The sequence below is a fragment of the Salvelinus fontinalis genome, chromosome 9 (assembly GCF_029448725.1).
Source record: "Salvelinus fontinalis isolate EN_2023a chromosome 9, ASM2944872v1, whole genome shotgun sequence".
NCBI classification, from domain to species: domain Eukaryota; kingdom Metazoa; phylum Chordata; class Actinopteri; order Salmoniformes; family Salmonidae; genus Salvelinus; species Salvelinus fontinalis.
In genome coordinates, this window is record NC_074673.1 from 11,469,514 (window position 1) to 11,492,727 (window position 23,214).

Here is a 23,214-nt window from a genome sequence, read left to right on the forward strand (position 1 = left end):
TCATAAATCTTGGTTGCAAGACAATGGCCATTGGCCACTTGGTAATTTGAAATGGCCAGGTTGAGTTGCAGATTTCCCTTCCCTGCTTTGAACATTTGTATTTTTTATTCTATTCCATTCTATTCTGTTGTATTACTTTCCTCTTGACCACAAGGCCTATATTCTGGAGGCCTTTCAATTGAGCTGTGTAGACCCACTTATCCTGCACTGGCATGTCTGGGAGAAGGACTGTTACTATCTACAGCTGATACTGAGGGAGGGGGGCAATGGCACCACCAACCATGCTATGGAAAAACAAATAGAGCTAAGACATCATGTCCATTCCCCAAAATAACTCTTGGGCCTAGACCTATTGAATTGCACCACATTCATTGGAAAAAGGCAGTACCCCATAGATTGTGAAGCAAAAGTAGATTGTGAAGCAATACTGTCATGGGAACAATGCACCTGTTGCTGAGTATAAAGGCAGGTGCTTTGAGAGCTGGCAGTACTGGACAGGACACAGGAAGGATGAAGGTTCTGGTACTCTTTGCGCTGCTTGCAGCCGCCAATTGTGAGAAGGTCTTCATTGGGTAAATTCATCTGTTTAAACTTTGTAAATAAATATACCTACATAAATTATGTTTCCCTTTGCAGATTAGTACATTAAATCCGAGAGATTCTACAGTTAGTTGTACACTACAGAACACAATGCATCAATGGGCCATCACATTTTTGTATCAGGATCGCAAAAAATTATGATTTGCAATGACATGGAATTATTTAGTCACTCTAGCCTCTAACCTCTGAGAAACTTGAGTGTTTACTAGCAATTCACCATAACCACCATGTGACTTCAAATATATTGTTTCCCTGGTGAACTGAAAGATTAATATAATTTTGTCATGCCTTCCTTCCTTCCTTCCTACACAGAGACCAGGTCATCAGGGTCAATGTGGAGTCTGAGGAGCAGATTCTGCTTCTGCGTGCTCTGGAGCAAGACACATACTGGGATGTAAGTATAATAAAAACAAGAGTATAATATACTTGGTTTAGACCCATTCACAGTTATGTTTCCTGCTGCTAACCATGGTGCTAACCAACCCTATTCACTACGTGATTTAACACTCCCTTCTCCTCTTCCAGCTGGACTTTTGGCTCCACCCTGTGAACACTGAGGTCCCTGTGGACATCCGCGTGCCCTACTCCAGCCTGTACGCTGTCAAGGACTACCTCCATGCCCATAACATCCAGTTCTCTGTCATGATCAGCAACCTGCAGGTCAGTCACTGCAAAGCACAGGAGGCTGCTGAGGGGAGAACGGCTCATAATAATGGCCGGAATGGAGCAAATGGATTGGCATCAAACATCTGGAAACCATGTGTTTGATGTATTTGATACCATTCCACTAATTCCGATCCAATCATTACCACAAGCCCGTTCAACCCAATTAAGGTGCCACCTATATCTCCTGTGCTGCAAAGTCTCTTTCCACAGCCATTGGTGGCCATGAGTCTGGCAAGTGAGACTAGTCACTGCTCAGCTCACTTCCGCCATCTACTGGTAGTTCTGAGAAATTACATTTTATTTGAATAAGGTAATATTGTAATATTCAAGTTCCTCGGTGTAAACCTCAATAAGGATCTATCATGGCCCACAAACACCAACATAGTCATGACGAGGACACAACAACGCCTCTTTTACCTCAGGTGGCTGAAAAGATGTGTTATGGACCATCAGATCCTCAATAAGTTCTACAACTGTGCCATTGAGAGCATCTTGACTGGCTGCATCACCTCTTGGTATGGCAACTGCTTGGCATCCGACCACATGGACACTACAGAGGGTAGTGCGTACGGCCCAGTACATCACTGGGGCCAAGCTTCCTGCCATCCAGGACCTCTATATCAGGCAGTGTCAGAGGAAGGTCCTAAAACTGTTAAAGACTCCAGCCACCCAAGGCATAGACTGTTCTCTCTGTTACCACACAGAATGCGGTACAGATGCACCAAGTCTGAAACCAATAGGACCCTGAACAGCTTCTACCCCAAAGCCATAAGACTGCTAAATAGTTAGTGAAATAGTTAACCAAATAGCTACCCGGACTATCTGCATTGACCCTTTTTGCACAAAGATCTTTTGACTCATCACATTCGTTGCTGTTACTGTTTATTATCTGTCACTTTATTCCTAGTTATATGTACATATCTACCTCAATTACCTCGTACCCCTGCACATCGACTCTGTACTGGTACCCCATGTATATAGCTAAGATATTGTTACTCATTGTGTATTTATTATAAGTTTTATTATAACATGTTTCACTTTTCTATTATTTCTCAATTTTTTTTTATTTTTCTCTGCATTTTTGGGAAGGGCTCGTATGTAAGCATTTCACTGTCAGTCTACATCTGTTGTTGGGAAGGGCTCGTAAGTAAGCATTTCACTGTCAGTCTACATCTGTTGTTTGGGAGGGCTCGTAAGTAAGCATTTCACTGTCAGTCTACATCTGTTGTTTGGGAGGGCTCGTAAGTAAGCATTTCACTGTCAGTTTACACCTGTTGCTTATTTGATTGTCTACAGTTGCTGGTCTACCGCCATTGACTGGTCTTTGTCAGTACAAAGACTCATTCAAACGACATTTAGAGATAATAACGGACTCATCCACTGTTTGAGAGAGTTTTATTCTGGTTCTCTTGTTTTAAGATAAATAACATGCTGATTAACAGATTTGAAGATGTACACTCTTAGAAAAAAGGTGCTATCTAGAACCTAAAATGATTCACTGCCTGTCCCCATAGGAGAACCCTTTAAGGAACCCTTTTGGGTTCCATGTAGAACCTATTCCACAGACCTGGAACCAAGAAGGGTTCTACCTGGAACCAAAAAGGGTTACCTGATGGGGGACAGCTGAAGAACCCTTTTGGAACCCTTTTTTCTAAGTGTGTAGCTAATAATGATGAAAACCAGGTTTTAGAATGTAGCAGTGAATGTAAAATGCACTTTTATATAGTGAGTGACACCGTTTGGGCACCACGGTAATACATAACTCATTTGGTTGCAGTGTTGGGGAGTAGTGAACTAAATGTAGTTCAACTAGTAATTTAACTACATTTGGCAGTAGCTTGGTGATAGTTGAACTAAATTCAAATATTGGTAGTGTTTTTAGTAGTTAATTACTTTTTTGCCATGTAGCGGTGTAGCTAACTACTGGAACTACACACTACTTTTTTTTGCAAAAATAAAATGTGTGAATTAGACAAGAATTTCCTGTCTTTTTCGGCATCAGACCTGCCTAATTCTCTCTTGAAACATAGTTTTTGGTGTTTAATAGGCTAAATTACATATTGTTAACATCTAACTCCAGAGGGATCTTTTCTTGCAATTTGTAGTCTATGATATTTCAGATTTGATCATTTTTCACAAAGTAGTTTGGATGTAGTGAACTACTTTTCAAAGTAACTTTAGTTAAGTAAACTATATTTTTCTTAAGGGTCGCTTAAATTCTTCCAGTGTGAAGTAATTGGTAGCTTGGTAAACTATACTTTCAGAATAGCTTCCCCAACACTGGTTGGTTACAATAACTGACAGTAATAACTGTTAGTAATAACTTGATTGGTATTGTCATTGTTTCAGGAACTCCTGGATGAGGAAAAGGCAGAGATGGAGGAGAACAATATGAGGGAGCGCAGCTCCAAGAGCTTCAACTTTGGAGCCTATCACCCTCTGGAGACGGTATGTTACACACACAAAAACACATGCATGTACACACACAAACACTCACCCATGTGAACATGCAAACGTGAACACCCTCTCACTCACATATTGTAGCTTCAAACTCGCATGGATTTCAAATTGCACCCTCATCAATTTGACATATGCATTATTCTCATTGCAGAGTTGATATTGTACTGAGGATATCAAATACAGTAATAATGTGTTGCGTAACATGTAATCTATACTATAAACATCATATAACATACATTATGTTGACACTATCCTGATGTGCTTTTCTCTTTCCAGATCTACAGCTGGATGGATGGCCTGGTGGCTGCTCACCCTAACCTAGTCACCAAGGAACAGATCGGAACCTCCTATGAAGGCAGGCCCATGTATGTCCTGAAGGTATGTAGAGGGTTACTCCTGTTTGTGTACAGTTAATGGAAATACAGTCTTTTTTTTTAAGAGAGAGAGCTGTAACGTTATGTACTTGTGTGCGTGTGCGTGTGCGTGTGTGTGTGTGCGAATGCGTATATGTGTCCATGCATGTGAGTGCATATGTGTGTGTGTGTGTGTGTGTGTGTGTGTGTGTGTGTGTGTGTGTGTGTGTGTGTGTGTGTGTGTGTGTGTGTGTACCATCACGTGTCAGTGCTCCCTAAGAGCTGAATGAAACAAGACCATAACACATCTGTCCTCTGTTGTAGTTCAGCACGGGTGGCGACAAGCGTCCTGCCATCTGGGTTGACTCTGGGATCCACTCCAGAGAGTGGGTGTCTCAGGCCACTGGAGTGTGGACCGCCAACAAGGTGAGAGAACACCTGCTCTCATTCCAAGAGAAAAACCACACTGCTATTGTATTCAGAATTAACACATTATACAGAAAAACAACATTCCAACACTGTGTGTGTGTCTCACAAATACATGTTATTGTTCTTCAGATTGCCAGTGACTATGGTACTGATGCTTCCCTGACCTCCCTCCTGAAAACCATGGACATCTACCTGCTGATTCTAGCCAACCCTGATGGATACGTCCACAGCCACACCAGTGTAAGTGTCATACCATATGCAGTGCTATAATGCATCTATACTGTGGGCTACGTCAAGTCCCACACTAGTGTAGGTACCTCCTATAGATGTAACATATAGGCCTATACACATCTAAATGCTATACTACATTACAGCTATACAGCTAAGTGTAAAGTGTGACCTTTCATCTGTTCACCTCAGTTTGGCTCAATTAAGAGTAATATGAGGATAATCCTGGTTGTGCTACATGGTATACCAGTATAGTGTTTACTGAGTTAGAGTATTGTGTCCTCATGGTGTACCAGTATAGTGTTTACTGAGTTAGAGTATTGTGTCCTCATGGTGTACCAGTATAGTGTTTACTGAGTTAGAGTATTGTGTCCTCATGGTATACCAGTATAGTGTTTACTGAGTTAGAGTATTGTGTCCTCATGGTATACCAGTATAGTGTTTACTGAGTTAGAGTATTGTGTCCTCATGGTGTACCAGTATAGTGTTTACTGAGTTAGAGTATTGTGTCCTCATGGTATACCAGTATAGTGTTTACTGAGTTAGAGTATTGTGTCCTCATGGTATACCAGTATAGTGTTTACTGAGTTAGAGTATTGTGTCCTCATGGTATACCAGTATAGTGTTTACTGAGTTAGAGTATTGTGTCCTCATGGTGTACCAGTATAGTGTTTACTGAGTTAGAGTATTGTGTCCTCATGGTATACCAGTATAGTGTTTACTGAGTTAGAGTATTGTGTCCTCATGGTATACCAGTATAGTGTTTACTGAGTTAGAGTATTGTGTCCTCATGGTATACCAGTATAGTGTTTACTGAGTTAGAGTATTGTGTCCTCATGGTATACCAGTATAGTGTTTACTGAGTTAGAGTATTGTGTCCTCATGGTGTACCAGTATAGTGTTCACTGAGTTAGAGTATTGTGTCCTCATGGTGTACCAGTATAGTGTTTACTGAGTTAGAGTATTGTGTCCTCATGGTATACCAGTATAGTGTTTACTGAGTTAGAGTATTGAGTCCTCATGGTATACCAGTATAGTGTTTACTGAGTTAGAGTATTGTGTCCTCATGGTATACCAGTATAGTGTTTACTGAGTTAGAGTATTGTGTCCTCATGGTATACCAGTATAGTGTTTACTGAGTTAGAGTATTGTGTCCTCATGGTATACCAGTATAGTGTTTACTGAGTTGGAGTATTTTGTCCTCATGGTATACCAGTATAGTGTTTACTGAGTTAGAGTATTGTGTCCTCATGGTATACCAGTATAGTGTTTACTGAGTTAGAGTATTGTGTCCTCATGGTATACCAGTATAGTGTTTACTGAGTTAGAGTATTGTGTCCTCATGGTATACCAGTATAGTGTTTACTGAGTTAGAGTATTGTGTCCTCATGGTATACCAGTATAGTGTTTACTGAGTTAGAGTATTGTGTCCTCATGGTATACCAGTATAGTGTTTACTGAGTTAGAGTATTGTGTCCTCATGGTATACCAGTATAGTGTTTACTGAGTTAGAGTATTGTGTCCTCATGGTATACCAGTATAGTGTTTACTGAGTTAGAGTATTGTGTCCTCATGGTATACCAGTATAGTGTTTACTGAGTTAGAGTATTGTGTCCTCATGGTATACCAGTATAGTGTTTACTGAGTTAGAGTATTGTGTCCTCATGGTATACCAGTATAGTGTTTACTGAGTTAGAGTATTGTGTCCTCATGGTATACCAGTATAGTGTTTACTGAGTTAGAGTATTGTGTCCTCATGGTATACCAGTATAGTGTTTACTGAGTTAGAGTATTGTGTCCTCATGGTATACCAGTATAGTGTTTACTGAGTTAGAGTATTGTGTCCTCATGGTATACCAGTATAGTGTTTACTGAGTTAGAGTATTGTGTCCTCATGGTATACCAGTATAGTGTTTACTGAGTTAGAGTATTGTGTCCTCATGGTATACCAGTATAGTGTTTACTGAGTTAGAGTATTGTGTCCTCATGGTATACCAGTATAGTGTTTTCTGAGTTAGAGTATTGTGTCCTCATGGTATACCAGTATAGTGTTTACTGAGTTAGAGTATTGTGTCCTCATGGTATACCAGTATAGTGTTTACTGAGTTAGAGTATTGTGTCCTCATGGTGTACCAGTATAGTGTTCACTGAGTTAGAGTATTGTGTCCTCATGGTGTACCAGTATAGTGTTTACTGAGTTAGAGTATTGTGTCCTCATGGTATACCAGTATAGTGTTTACTGAGTTAGAGTATTGTGTCCTCATGGTGTACCAGTATAGTGTTTACTGAGTTAGAGTATTGTGTCCTCATGGTATACCAGTATAGTGTTTACTGAGTTGGAGTATTTTGTCCTCATGGTATACCAGTATAGTGTTTACTGAGTTAGAGTATTGTGTCCTCATGGTATACCAGTATAGTGTTTACTGAGTTAGAGTATTGTGTCCTCATGGTATACCAGTATAGTGTTTACTGAGTTAGAGTATTGTGTCCTCATGGTATACCAGTATAGTGTTTACTGAGTTAGAGTATTGTGTCCTCATGGTATACCAGTATAGTGTTTTCTGAGTTAGAGTATTGTGTCCTCATGGTATACCAGTATAGTGTTTACTGAGTTAGAGTATTGTGTCCTCATGGTATACCAGTATAGTGTTTACTGAGTTAGAGTATTGTGTCATCATGGTGTACCAGTATAGTGTTTACTGAGTTAGAGTATTGCGTCCTCATGGTTCACAGGACCGTATGTGGCGCAAGACTCGCTCCAAGAACCCTGGCTCCATGTGCCGTGGCGTCGACCCCAACAGGAACTGGGATGCTGGTTTTGGAGGTGGGTATCACGCCTCATTTTGAAAACCTGTAAATCATGTAATGTTACATTCCCTGACCAGCTTTGGTGGTGGGTGTCACAGGTTGACTATGGCATAAATTCCCACCGCTGATAGTTTCCTTTCCCAGAGATGAAGTTAGTGAAAAGTACAATGTTATGAGAAGCACTTTATGGTGTGAAAACAAAGCTTTCCTTCCCATACCTTTTTGTTGTATGCAGAATAACCTGTGTCCATCCATGTGTCTTTGTGTGTGTGCGTGTGCGTGCTTGTGTATGTTTCTCCAGGCCCCGGTGCTAGTACCAACCCCTGCTCTGACTCGTACCACGGCCCGTCTCCCCACTCTGAGATAGAGGTGAAGAACGTTGTGAACCTGGTAAAGAACCACGGCAACTTCAAGTCCTTCATCTCCATCCACGCCTACTCCCAGCTGCTCATGTACCCCTACGGATACACCTGCAAAGATGCGCTCCACGCGGCTGAACTGGTAACATAACACACCACACACACTCACACGTACATACGCACACACACTCATGCAAACACATGTACACACACACTAATCCACTGACTCTCCTGTCTCTGCTGCTTTCTGGTAGGACTCTGTGGGCAGGTCTGCAGTCCAGAAGCTCAGCTCTCTCCATGGAACCACATTTAAGGTTGGCAGCATCTGCAAGATCATCTGTAAGTATTCAATACTTATACTATAAGTGGCTCCAAGTGTTTCAATGAAGTTGGTTTGTCATTAGATGCGACCCACCAGCCAGAACTGGAAAGCACAGCATGGTAGTTCAATCCAATACTTTCATTAATATGTGATTTCTCCCCCCTCCAGACCAAGCCAGCGGAGGCAGCATCGATTGGTCCTACAACCTGGGCATCAAGTACTCCTTTGCCTTTGAGCTGAGGGACACCGGTCGCTATGGTTTCATCCTGCCAGCCAATCAGATCATCCCCACTGCCTCTGAGACCTGGCTGGCCCTGAAGGACATCATGGAGTATGTCCATGACCACTCCTATTAAGTCTCAAACCCACCCAACACACAACCTTTCCTTCCAAGGCCTGAACTCAGTTAAATAAAGAATTATAGGTCTGGAAAAAGTGTCTGTGTTCATTGAACTTTTTGTTAAATTGATAGAATAGACTACTGATATAATAGACTATTGATGGAATAGACTACTGATAGAATAGACTATTGATAGAATAGACTATTGATAGAATAGACTACTGATAGAATAGACTATTGATAGAATAGACTATTGATCGAATAGACTACTGATAGAATAGACTTGATAGAATAGACTACTGATAGAATATAGACTATTGATAGACTAGACTATTGATAGAATAGACTATTGATAGACTAGACTATTGATAGAATATAGACTTGATAGAATAGACTATTGATAGACTAGACTATTGATAGAATAGACTATTGATAGAATATAGACTTGATAGAATAGACTACTGATAGAATAGACTACTGATAGAATATAGACTATTGATAGAAAATAGACTACTGATAGAAAATAGACTACTGATAGACTAGACTATTGATAGAATATAGATTATTGATAGGATAGACTACTGATAGAATAGACTATTGATATAATAGACTATTGATAGAATAGCCTCTTGATAGAATATAGACTATTGATAGAATATAGACTATTGATAGAATAGACTATTGATAGTATAGACAAGTAGCTTAATCATCGTGAAGAAAAGAAAAGCTGATTTTCTGGGTGCCGTCCATGGCGCTGGGCCCCGTCCATGGCGCTGGGCCCCGTCCATGGCGCTGGGCCCCGTCCATGGCGCTGGGCCCCGTCCATGGCGCTGGGCCCCGTCCATGGCGCTGGGCCCCGTCCATGGCGCTGGGCCCCGTTTATGGAGCTGGGTGCCGTCCATGGCGCTGGGCCCCGTCCATGGCGCTGGGCCCCGTTTATGGAGCTGGGTGCCGTCCATGGCGCTGGGCCTCGTTTATGGAGCTGGGTGGCGTCCATGGCGCTGGGCCCCGTCCATGGCGATGGGTGGCGTCAATGGCACTGGGCCCCGTCCATGGCGCTGGGCCTCGTCCATGGCGCTGGGTGGCGTCCATGGCGCTGGGCCCCGTCCATGGCACTCGGCCCTGTCCATAGAGCTGGGTGGCGTGCATGTCGCTGGGCCCCGTCCATGGCGCTGGTCAGTACAGAGGAGCAGTAGGAGCTGTACAAGGCAGTGGATCAATAGGCAACACTAGATGGCACTGTAATACAATATGGCAAATACATGATGTACCTCCATACTCTCCATATTAAATCTTTACGCCTTGATTACTACATCCACTTTTGGACTTATAAATTAATGATATATACCCATTGATTCTTGAAGAATATAACTTATAAATGCCACATGATCTTAGTTCAACAGTTGTACCCAATCAAAACCCATAATACAAGCTTTATTTTACGCCAATCTTCGTAAACAACCTGAATATAAACAAACACCGTATTGCCTCAAAACATGGTTACGGCCAAGATTCAATCGGATCAAGCGTTAACGGATGGAGCTGTGATGGAGCTCTCAAATCGGTGAGCAGTTGCTCTTGTGATCATTGTCATGTGTAGGCTGTATAGAAATAATTACACTCAAATTGTAAATCATTAATCAAAATATTGAAGCCTAATCGAAGTGTAGATTACGTCTCGCATTCCAGTTAGATTTCTCTTAATGTAACTCGGTGCAGCCAATGGTAATGTCCGCATTAGGTATAATGCCAGGAGCCACTTGTGGATTTTACAGCTCTAAAGCAGTTTTATCTTCTACACCACCAAAACAACCGCTATGAGGATGTCTGCTAAAGTGGATCTGATTGAACAGAGCCCTAGGTCTTGGGTAGAGACCCGAGAAAGGAAATATGAGAAGTTAGGACTAGTCTTGTAAGGCTTTTTTGTGTGCTCAATAGAATATTAACATCCATAGAACAGGGAATTGGAACATATCCAATCCGTAGGGCACAGTAGATTGCTGGATTATTTCTCAAAAACCTTCCAGGAAAAGAGGCAGATGGCGGATCTATCATCTCCCTTCAGGTGTTCATCTGACCAACAGAGTGGACAGAGGTTAGGAGCACTGGAGCGAAACGCTCAAACACACACTCACTCGGGTGACCCACATGTGAGACTCTGTTAGCAACACACAGGATATATGTCCCAAATGGTACCCTATTCCCTATGTAGTGCACCACTTATGACTAGGGCCCATTGGGATCTGATCAAAAGTAGTGCACTATATAGGGAAAAGGGTGACATTTGGAACCAAAGCACAGGTACGCTCGTGTTTATTAGGGCAAACATTTTTACAAAGACAACATTTCACATTGGACAAGTCCTGTTTCAGTTAGTTTCCTTCCCGTTGGTGCCAATGAACACCTTTATCACATACCTCACTGAAGTCCAATCATTTGTATAAGGTTTTTCATATAACGAAACCTGTCCCATCTGATCTACCGGTACACAAGGTGAAGCATACCGTATGAATAATTTGTCTGACTTTAAAGATCGAAGAGAAAAACATTGATTCCATATATGGAGTCCCGTCAGTATGCTCTGTATCCTTGTGCAAAACGAAATGAACAAGTCAAGTTTATAAATGATTAATAGTCAATTTACTAGTGGGTCCCTGAAATATTGAGCGAGAGCTCAGCCATGAAATGCAATGTAAATTGATCTATTTATAGGCTAGCAGGGCAGAGTTAAGCCATGTGGAACAAGCTACTCCAGGGCGCCTAGTTGGAAATAGCTTTTAGAGGAAAATGACAGGGGAGAAGAAGAAGAAAAAGAGGAAGAAGCACCAAACCCACATTTGCATGTAAAGCCACTTTGGGGGGTGACATTAAACTTTTAGAGAATGCAGTAGGACTGCAATAAATAATTTCCGCATTGAAAAGTGAAAAGCCCCATGCTTGACATGAAAACGCCCACCACTGTTTTAAAATAATGCTTGTCTGACGGAATTGTTTTGGAGAGCAAGAAGAATAACTGACATCTGAAGCTTACAGTAAAACCCTTTATTATGAATTCTTAAAACCAGAAGGGGGGGGTGTTAGAGTTGCAGTTGGTATGAGTGTCTCATGTGCTGTATATTCCTATGGGGTTACACTTCAGTCAGGTATTAGTATGATCAGCTAACTATTCTTAACAACTATTCTCAACAAAGTCTAGTTGTACCTCATATGTTCTTCTGATGAAAGGTTTTGCAAAACCTGCATGTAATGCAGTCTCCACTAAAGCATGAACATTGCCTTTACATTTCAATCACGCTGTAAACCTGAATTTCTGCAATATGGATTGAATAGAGCCCCTAAACTTGAACATATGTTGCTGATTGTCCAGTGAATTAGGCTATACCATGCCGAGTCTAAATTATTTCAGAATATTTAGGACAGCTGGCTAACTCATTGATCCTGCTTTCAGGAACAACCTCATGGACAATTTACTTCAACAATACAGAAATATACATACACATTTATCAAATAGCTAGCCAAACGTATCAAACAGTCAGCCATGCTTGAGAAATGTATAGCAGCATGTTGATTTTATATACTATAGCTTTTTGTTCTTAGCTATGGATTGTAAGCAGATAGGATATACGTTAACAGTACATTGTAAAGAATAAGGCCTCCACTGGCACTCACTTGGAACATAAGTGAGTTGGGCCATCATAACCTACACATGTAGCTAGCACAGTTGAAGTGAGAAAGACCTAACTCACAAAAACCAAACATCTTAGATCCATCCAAACATGTAATACATGTGTTTGCAGCATTTTCCCAGGGTTGACATATAAAACATTCTTTCTTGACCAAAAAGGAGCTTTTTGTATTCAACAGTAAGAAAACCCACGCTCTATGATGCAAGATGATTTGTTTATGTAACACAGTTTAAGAAAATACATCTACATGCCAGAATTGTACAGCCTGGATCTAAAAATAGAAAAAGACAAAGCGAGCACAAAAGCCCTGTTTATAGCTGGTGCTAACATGGTTCCTTTGTCCTGATCTTATTGTCACACCCTGATCTGTTTCACCTGTCCTTGTGCTTTTAAAAAAAAAAATTTATTTCACCTTTATTTAACCAGGTAGGCTAGTTGAGAATAAGTTCTCATTTGCAACTGCGACCTGGCCAAGATAAAGCATAGCAGTGTGAACAGACAACAACACAGAGTTACACATGGAGTAAACAATAAACAAGTCAATAACATGGTAGAAAAAAGAGAATCTATATACAATGTGTGCAAAAGGCATGAGGTAGGCAATAAATCGAATAATTACAATTTAGCAGATTAACACTGGAGTGATAAATCATCAGATGATCATGTGCAAGAAGAGATACTGGTGTGCAAAAGAGCAGAAAAGTAAATAAATAAAAGCAGTATGGGGGTGAGGTAGGTAAATTGGGTGGATAGTTTACAGATGGACTATGTACAGCTGCAGTGATCGGTTAGCTGCTCGGATAGCAGATTTTTAAAGTTGTTGAGGGAGATAAAAGTCTCCAACTTCAGAGATTTTTGCAATTCATTCCAGTCGCAGGCAGCAGAGAACTGGAAGGAAAGGCGTCCAAATGAGGTTTTGGCTTTAGGGATGATCAGTGAGATACACCTGCTGGAGCGCGTGCTACGGGTGGGTGTAGCCATCGTGACCAGTGAACTGAGATAAGGCGGCACTTTACCTAGCATAGCCTTGTAGATGACCTGGAGCCAGTGGGTCTGACGACGAACATGTAGCGAGGGCCAGCCGACTAGGGCATACAGGTCGCAGTGGTGGGTCGTATAAGGTGCTTTAGTAACAAAACGGATGGCACTGTGATAAACTGCATCCAGTTTGCTGAGTAGAGTATTGGAAGCTATTTTGTAGATGACATCGCCGAAGTCGAGGATCGGTAGGATAGTCAGTTTTACTAGGGTAAGTTTGGCGGCGTGAGTGAAGGAGGCTTTGTTCCGGAATAGAAAGCCGACTTTAGATTTGATTTTGGATTGGAGATGTTTGATATGAGTATGGAAGGAGAGTTTGCAGTCTAGCCAGACACCTAGGTACTTATAGATGTCCACATATTCTAGGTCGGAACCGTCCAGGGTGGTGATGCTAGTCGGGCGTGCGGGTGCAGGCAGCGAACGGTTGAAAAGCATGCATTTGGTTTTACTAGCGTTTAAGAGCAGTTGGAGGCCACGGAAGGAGTGTTGTATGGCATTGAAGCTCGTTTGGAGGTTAGATAGCACAGTGTCCAGGGAAGGGCCGGAAGTATACAGAATGGTGTCGTCTGCGTAGAGGTGGATCAGGGAATCGCCCGCAGCAAGAGCAACATCATTAATGTATACAGAGAAAAGAGTTGGCCCGAGAATTGAACCCTGTGGTACCCCCATAGAGACTGCCAGAGGACCGGACAACATGCCCTCCGATTTGACACACTGAACTCTGTCTGCAAAGTAGTTGGTGAACCAGGCAAGGCAGTCATTAGAAAAACCGAGGCTATTGAGTCTGCCGATAAGAATATGGTGATTGACAGAGTCGAAAGCCTTGGCCAGGTCGATGAAGATGGCTGCACAGTAATGTCTTTTATCGATGGCGGTTATGATATCGTTTAGTACCTTGAGCGTGGCTGAGGTGCACCCGTGACCGGCTCGGAAACCGGATTGCACAGCGGAGAAGGTACGGTGGGATTCGAGATGGTCAGTGATCTGTTTGTTGACTTGGCTTTCGAAGACCTTAGCTAGGCAGGGCAGGATGGATATAGGTCTGTAACAGTTTGGGTCCAGGGTGTCTCCCCCTTTGAAGAGGGGGATGACAGCGGCAGCTTTCCAATCCTTGGGGATCTCAGATGATATGAAGGAGAGGTTGAACAGGCTGGTAATAGGGGGTGCGACAATGGCGGCGGACAGTTTCAGAAATAGGGGGTCCAGATTGTCAAGCCCAGCTGATTTGTATGGGTCCAGGTTTTCCAGCTCTTTCAGAACATCTGCTATCTGGATATGGGTAAAGGAGAAGCTGGGGAGGCTTGGGCGAGTAGCAGCGGGGGGGGCGGGGCTGTTGGCCAAGGTTGGAGTCGCCAGGTGGAAGGCATGGCCAGCCATTGAGAAATGTTTGTTGAAGTTTTCGATTATCACGGACTTATCAGTGGTGACCGTGTTATCTAGCCTCAGTGCAGTGGGCAGCTGGGAGGAGGTGCTCTTGTTTTCCATGGACTTTACAGTATCCCAGAACTTTTTGGAGTTAGAGCTACAGGATGCAAATTTCTGCTTGAAAAAGCTGGCCTTTGCTTTCCTGACTGACTGCGTGTATTGGTTCCTGACTTCCCTGAACAGTTGCATATCGCGGGGGCTCTTCGATGCTATTGCAGTTCGCCACAGGATGTTTTTGTGCTGGTCGAGGGCAGTCAGGTCTGGAGTGAACCAAGGGCTATATCTGTTCTTGGTTCTGCATTTTTTGAACGGAGCATGCTTATCTAATATGGTGAGGAAGTAACTTTTAAAGAATGACCAGGCATCCTCGACTGACGGGATGAGGTCAATATCCTTCCAGGGTACCCGGGCCAGGTCGATTAGAAAGGCCTGCTCGCAGAAGTGTTTTAGGGAGCGTTTGACAGTGATGAGGGGTGGTCGTTTGACCGTAGACCCGTGGCGGATACAGGCAATGAGGCAGTGATCGCTGAGATCTTGATTGAAGACAGCAGAGGTGTATTTGGAGGGCAAGTTGGTCAGGATAATGTCTATTAGGGTGCCCATGTTTACGGATTTAGGGTTGTACCTGGTGGGTTCCTTGATGATTTGTGTGAGATTGAGGGCATCAAGCTTAGATTGTAGGACTGCCGGGGTGTTAAGCATATCCCAGTTTAGGTCACCTAACAGAACAAACTGTGAAGCTAGATGGGGAGCGATCAATTCACAGATGGTGTCCAGGGCACAGCTGGGAGCTGAGGGGGGTCGGTAGCAGGCGGCAACAGTGAGAGACTTATTTCTGGAGAGATTAATTTTTAAAATTAGAAGTTCGAACTGTTTGGGCATAGACTTGGAAAGTATGACAGAACTTTGCAGGCTATCTCTGCAGTAGATTGCAACTCCTCCCCCTTTGGCAGTTCTATCTTGACGGAAAATGTTATAGTTGGGTATGGAAATCTCAGAGTTTTTGGTGGCCTTCCTAAGCCAGGATTCAGACACGGCAAGGACATCAGGGTTGGCAGAGTGTGCTAAAGCGGTGAGTAAGGCAAACTTAGGGAGGAGGCTTCTGATGTTGACATGCATGAGGCCAAGGCTTTTTCGATCACAGAAGTCAACAAATGAGGGTGACTGGGGACATGCAGGGCCTGGGTTTACCTCCACATCACCCGAGGAACAGAGGAGTAGTAGGATGAGGGTGCGGCTAAAGGCTATCAAAACTGGTCGCCTAGAGCGTTGGGGACAAGGAATAAAAGGAGCAGATTTATGGGCGTGGTAGAATAGATTCTGGGCATAATGTGCAGACCAGGGTATGGTGGGGCACGGGTACAGCGGAGGCAAGCCCAGGCACTGGGTGATGATAAGAGAGGTTGTATCTCTGGACATGCTGGTCTCAATGGGTGAGGTCACCGCATGTGTGGGGGGTGGGACAAAGGAGGTATCAGAGGTACAGAGAGTGGAACTACGGGGTCCATTGCAAACCAAAACAATGATAACTAGCCTGAACAACAATATGCAAGGCATATTGATATTTGAGAGAGACATACAATAAGGCATAAAGTGATTGCAGGTCATGATTGGGAGAGCTAGCTAAAACAACAGGTGAGGTAACAGCAGCTAGTCAGCTAACACAGCAACAGAAGGTAAAAATGGCGACGACTGGGCAGAGAGGGTCGGATTAACTACACACAGATCCTGAGTTAAGGCACAGAGCCGACAGAAAAAACACAAATAAACAGAATGGAGTACCATGAATTAATGGACAGTCAAGCAGGCATCAGCTATGTAGCCAAGTGATCATAGTGTCCAGGGGGCAGCCGTAGATGGAGCAGTGAGGCCTCCACTAAGCTAGCACGCGTTTAAAGTTAGTAGCCCGGGGGGTGGTCTGCTCAGACGGAGGGGGTCTGCTCAGACGGAGGCCGGTTGAGGGCACCGGTTGAGAGCACGTCTGCAGACCAGACGTGGTCGTGTCGACAGAGAATCCAAGCCGGATAGCGATGGCGAAAGAGAGGTTGTGAATTGTAGAATTGTGTTTGCTAACTGGTGCTAGCTTCCTGGCTGCGCTAGCTGCAAGATAAGCTAGCAGTTAGCAGACCGGGGCAGGCAAGTTAGCCTTTGGGGGACGTCGCGATGTGGGGGGAAGTCTGTTTTGCCTCTTCGTGCGGTGACGTCGATAGACCAGTCGTGGAATTAGTAGGGTTCCAGGTAGCTCTAGGTAGCTAACAGGCCTAGTAGGTTAGCAGAATGGGCCTTCAGCGGGCGTCACGCCTGAGGGGCCTGTTGGAGTCCTCGGGCAGATTATGTCGGTATTCCAGTCGTAGAGGATCGACGGGGTTCCGTGCTCCGTACCGGCAGTAAAGGGGTCCGGATATTGTAGCCCAGGAGTGGGCTTCAGTGGTAGCACAGGAGCCCTAGCCGGGCTAGCTTCAGGCTAATTGGTGCTTGCTCCGGGATGGAAACGCTAGCCAGGAGTGGTCACCCGGGATTGTGGTTAGCTAGTTGCGAAGATCCAGATGAAAATGTTCAGAGTTTGCGGTAGGAATCCGGGGATATGGAGAGAAATAGGTCCGTTATGCTCTGGTTTTAGTCACGTTGTTCGAACTAGCGAGAGCTTTCCGAGCTAAAGGTTAGCTGATGACCGCTAGCAATGGTTTGCTAACTGATAGCTGGTAGGCAGTTAGCTGGCTATCTTCAGTAGATGGATTCCAGATCAGAAGTAAATAGAAATACTTTAGAAAAAAGCAGATCCACGCCACATTGGGTGAGGCGGGTTGCAGGAGAGTATTTAGAAGTTGAGGTTTAAGAAAGTATTTTTAAAAGATATGCGAAGAAAAAGATGTAAAAAGATATATACAAGGGACACGGGACACGACAGGACAAAGACGTCTACACTGCTACGCCATCTTGTCTCCACCCCCTCCAGATGTCACCCATCTTCCCCATTATCCCCTGTGTATTTATACCTGTGTTTTCTGTCTGTCTGTTGCCAGTTCGTCTTGTTAGTCAAGTTTACCAGCGTTTGTGCCTATCAGCGCCTGTCTTTTCCCAGCCTCTCTTTTTCTCGCCCTCCTGGTTTGTGACCCTTGCCTGTCCTAACCCTGTACTTGCCCACTTGACCACTCTGCCCGTCCCTGAGCCTGCCTGTCCCTGAGCCTGCCTGCCGCCCTGTACCTTTGCTCCACCTCTGGATTACTGAACTCTGCCTGTCGTCCTGTACCTTTGCTCCCACTCCAGATTATCGACCCCTGCCTGCCTTAACCTGTCGTTTGCCTGCCCCGGTGGTTACAATAAACATTGTTACTTCACAGAGTCTGCACTTGGGTCTTACCTTGATTCCTGAAACGTATCTACATTCTGACTGTGCTCACATTTCCAGAAATGTGTCTACACATGGTATTAAGATTTTATTTTGATTTTACTAGGCAAGTCAGTTAAGGAAAAAATCGTATTTGCAAAGACAGCCTACCCCGGCCAAACCCGGATGACGCTGGGCAAATTGTGCTCCACCCTATTGGACTCCCAATCACTGCCGGATGTGATACAGCCTGGAATCGAACCAGGGTGGGGATGCCTCATGCAGTGCCTTAGACCGCTGCCCCACTCGGGAGCCCATGTGTCTATTATCCATCCACTGTGTCTGCATTGTGACCAGATATCCTGGTCCCTTCCTTTATGCAAATTATTTCACAGCTATTCTTTCAAATTAATATTTATTTATTGTAAGATGCTTATTGATGTAATCAGTTCAAGGTGCCACCTGTTAGTGATTTTAGAGGGCAGAATAATAACGATTTAAATGGTTTCTCTATCCAGAACTGTTTACACATGCAAGATATCTAAACACAATGTGTGTCTGACTACATCTGGAGTTGGGCAGGATGATCTGATCACGTTCGGATCACAATGTGTCTTTTGATTGTCTACAACTGTCTAAAAATGTGTCCACAATCAGAATGTGGACAAGATCAGGACAAAGGACGCAAGTTAGAACCAGGTATAAACGGGGCTAGAGAGACCAATGCTAAATTTAGCACCATCACACTGTTCCCTTTCTAAGAATAGCAACAGGAATGTTTCATTCTCAATCATAGATGGCCACTGTGCTTTGCTGAATGTCAATATGCTTCTCCTGACTGTTCTGAGTAACGGGGACAGCGACGGGCATACAGGGACTTACTGTTGGTATATTGGCCATATATCACAAATCCCCTCGGTGCCTTATTGCAATTATAAACTGTTTACCAATGTAATTGGAGCAGTAAAAATAACTGGTTTGTCATACCCGTGGTATATGGTCTGATTTACCACGGCTGCCAGCCAATCAGCATTCAGGGCTCGAACCACCCAGTTTATAATTACATACATAACACACATAGGGATGGAGTTACATTAAGGCCCTGTTCAAATACTTTACAAAATACATACATTGTTTCCTTGAGATATACACAGATCTATAAGTAACTGGATAGGTGTAAGCAAGGTTACCACCCCGTTACTTTCACCATTACAACCAATTTAGAGCCTGGGTTTCTTCAGGGAAGGAACAAAGGAAGGACGCATTCTTAATGTGTTGGAACAGGACCACAGGCTGTGCCTTGTTTTATTCATCACCACATATCTCAGCATGGGCTTCATCTTTAATTTGCTTGTTAATAACAGCGTTAATGTTCGTGTGGGGAAATAACATGGACATACTGTAAAATAACAAAGCTTACAAGATGCTCAAGTTGGCTGTTACTGTTATATTGGGATCCAGCTGAGGTTGTTTAAACCATCATTATTGCTTTTGAATCTCTATTCTTCAGAGCATTCCCTACTTAACTAAGATATGAGCTATTTTGAGACCTTCCTTATTGAATTTCTAGCTTATTTGTTCCCCCTCCAAACAGACACTCAGCAAGTTGGGGTAAAATGAATAAGAACAGGGTGAGTCTGGGAATGCCTATATACAGTACATAATACTGTATATACTGTACATGTGTGTGTGTGTGTGTGTTTGGTTTTGCCAACTTTGTGGGGAACAGAAGTCCTCACAATTTAGGTCTAGGTTTAGGGTTACAATTAGGGTTAGGGTTACAATTAGGTTTAATGGTTAGGTTTAGGGTTAGGAATTAAGGTTAGGGTTAGGGGTTTGGGGTGAAGGTTAGGGTTAAGTGTTAGGTTTAAGGTTTAAGTTTTAGGGAAAATTAGATTTTGAATGAGGATGAATTGATTGGTCGCCACAAGGATAGTAAAACAAACATGTGTGTGTGTGTAACAACACCTCAGCCTCGCTGACTTTCAACATGGGGGGCCGTCAGGGGTGCGTGCTTAGTCCCCTCCTGTACTCCCTGTTCACCCACGACTGTGTGACTGCACACGACTCCAACACCATCATTAAGTTTGCTGACTACACAACAGTGCTAGGCCTGATCACCGACGAGGATGAGACAGTCTACAGGGAGGAGGTCAGAGACCTGGCAGTGTGGTGTCAGGACAACAACCTCTCCCTAAATATCATAAAGACAAAGGAGTTGATCGTGGACTACAGGAAACGGAGGGCCGAGCACACTCCGATTCACATTGACGGGGCTGTAGTAGAGACGGTCAAGAGCTTCAAGTTCCTCAATGTCCACATCACTAAGGAGCTATCATGGTCCAAACACAACATCACAGTCGTGAAGAGGGCATGACAACGCCTATTCCCCCTCAGCAGGCTGAAAAGATTTGGCAGGAGCCCTCAGATCCTCAAAAAGTTCTACAGCTGCACCATTGAGAGCATCTTGACTGGCTGCATCACCACTTGGTATGGCAACTGCTCGGCATCCGACCGCAAGGCGCTACAGAGCGTAGTTCGTACGGCCCAGACCAAGCTTCCTGCCATCCGGGACATCTATACCAGGCGGTGTCAGAGGAAGCCCTAAACATTTTCATATACTCCAGCCACCCAAGTCAGAGTCTGTTTTCTCTTGTATCCAAAGTCATAACACTGCTGAAGAGTTAATTAAACGGCTACCCAGACTTTCTGCTTTTCACACCCTACCCAGTAGTACTTTAAATCAATCAATCATCTAACCAAACCTACATGTACATGTTACCTCAATCAATCGGTACCGGTACTCCTTGTATATAGCCTATATATAGCCTCATTATTGTTATTTTATTGTGTTACTATTTTCTTTTTCTGTAAATGTTCTTACTTTTTAACTGCTTGTTTTAACTGCTTTTTATTGGCTTAACTTTTTAAAGAGCTTGTAAGTAAGCATTTCACTGTAAAGTCTACACTTGCTGTATTCAGTGAATCTAACAAATACAATTTGATTTGATTTGTGTGTGTGCGTGTGTGTGTGATTGCTCATATGTCATCATTAAACTTGGGCCTCAAACGAGTGCACTTCCAGGATGTAGGCTGAATGTCTAGTCGACTCTGCGTCAGCTCTATACCTTGCACTGTAAGCATAAACAACAGTGATCTGATTCTGAAACCCACTAAAAAGGCCAATGTTCAAAGCTGAATGATAGTTCAAAAATGAAAACTGTTTGATATGAATATTTATTAAATATTGAAAATTCATACAGAAATTGTCATTTGTATTATTTCCAGTGGTATTCTCCGAACAGTCAAAGCTGTAAGATGCCTGCTATCCTCAGGGCTTCATCCTGAACATAGATGATAATGCATTTTTCAGACAACTGAAATGGTTTCAAATATGGATTCCATTTCTACTATATCTTATGGACGCCTTGAAGCGAGTCATTATCAATACAAGCATTTATAAGATGGATTTTGAGAGGTATTGGATAATTAGTATTGCAACATGGAAGAAATTGCAGGCCTGGGGCCACTCAATTTTCCTAATGTAAAGATTCAGCAACATTGACACAACAATCAGATTGAATTAATTGATATAAGATTGACTTTAAACGTTCTGGGCTGCTGGATAACACTTATGCCGGTTGGTTGATTGCTATAATTCCCCTTAACTGGGAGCTAGACAATGAGCATCCCAAATGGCATCCTATTCCCTACATAGTGCACTACTTTTGTTCAAAAGTACTGCACTACATAGGGAATAGGGTGCCATTCGGAACGTATCCACAGATTTGACTGTCAGCTCATAACCCCTCTTATTAAGATCATTCCAACCTTAGAACTATAATGTCATTCTAGTTCTATGATTCCAACCACTGCTTCTGAAAGAACAATAGAAGACTGACATAGGAGGGGCTGTGCATGAATATATAAAAACAACTGAGCACTGACACATATTGAGAATCTGTCGTTCTATACATTATCTGAAGGCATTGCACAATTCCAAGAGTTCAGTGACATTTTAAGGCAAAGTTTACATAGTATTTCTGAAAACACATAATAATGTCATAATAATATACAATATACCGGTGCATCTCCGTTATAGAAAATGATCCATGCAAAACATGATGCATGCTATTATGTAAAAACACTAGGGTATTAGTGTTATAACAGGCATTCAATAATAAATCACTTGATTATCACAGGTAAACAATGATCATGTCACGTGTAGAAGAATACATCGGCTTTCTGAGGCATTCAGATACTGTCAGTCAGCTCACAAAAAATGTAATAATCAAAGGTGAACGTTTACGTTCTGTTTTAGCTGTGCAGTCACTGGATCGGCCCCATCAAGCTCACGTTATCATCTTGGCAAAGTGACACAGACACACATCACATCATTGTCTGTGGGAAGAGGCAATGACATGTATTATTCATTAAAGCTGTTTTTATCAACAAGAAGTGTGGGGCTTGCTTGTTTGCCATATGAACACTTTCAGGGTTCTGTTCCAATAAATCATATTATGTTTTATACTCCTACATTTTCATAGACTCGAAGAGACCGTCTGTTTGGTTTCACACATATAGCAGTGTGCAAGTGCATGTGACAAACCAGACTGGTCTCACAGACTAGACATAACATATTAAACGTGGGGCACTCAAATGAATATGATATGTTACGTTTGGTATGGCTACGTAAGATAGAAGGTTACTGAACCCTTTTAGCTAACCCTTCCCCTAAACCTAATACCTTAGCATAACTCTTAACCCTAACCCTTAATGCTTGCTAATGTTAGTGTTAGCCACCTATAAAACAGATGAAAATGAGCCTGAAATGAGTTTATTTCCCTAATTTAATAGCTGCATCATGAATATAGATCTATAGTTGACTGAAATGGATGGTAAACCAAGTGGGAGTGAAGTGATATTTCAATATAACGCAGAAAACTGGCTGATAGTGTTGTTTATCTTCGAATGTTCCATAACATTTTCTGTAGAATGTTCCATAGACTGGTCTATAGAATGTTCCATAGACTGGTCTATAGAATGTTCCATAGACTGGTCTATAGAATGTTCCATAGACTGGTCTATAGAATGTTCCATAGACTGGTCTATAGAATGTTCCATAGACTGGTCTATAGAATGTTCCATAGACTGGTCTATAGAATGTTCCAT

General features: G+C 42.9%; 1 protein-coding gene across 2 annotated transcripts; it reads left to right on the top strand.

Moving 5' to 3' along the window:
* Positions 1-495: 495 nt before the first annotated feature.
* On the top strand, positions 496-8,605 carry LOC129861767 (carboxypeptidase A2-like). 2 transcript variants are annotated; one of them, XM_055932920.1, is made up of 11 exons: positions 496-572; positions 913-994; positions 1,126-1,260; positions 3,616-3,714; positions 4,003-4,104; positions 4,404-4,505; positions 4,638-4,748; positions 7,470-7,560; positions 7,846-8,045; positions 8,158-8,242; positions 8,394-8,605. In XM_055932920.1, the coding sequence occupies exons 1-11, from the start codon at positions 511-513 to the stop codon at positions 8,579-8,581; spliced, it is 1,257 nt and encodes a 418-aa protein (XP_055788895.1). In that variant the 5' UTR covers positions 496-510; the 3' UTR covers positions 8,582-8,605. The 2 variants fall into 2 exon arrangements, with proteins under 2 accessions (XP_055788895.1, XP_055788896.1); XM_055932921.1 differs by having other exon boundaries at positions 511-572; positions 4,638-4,746; positions 7,447-7,560.
* The last annotated feature ends 14,609 nt before the right edge of the window (positions 8,606-23,214 follow it).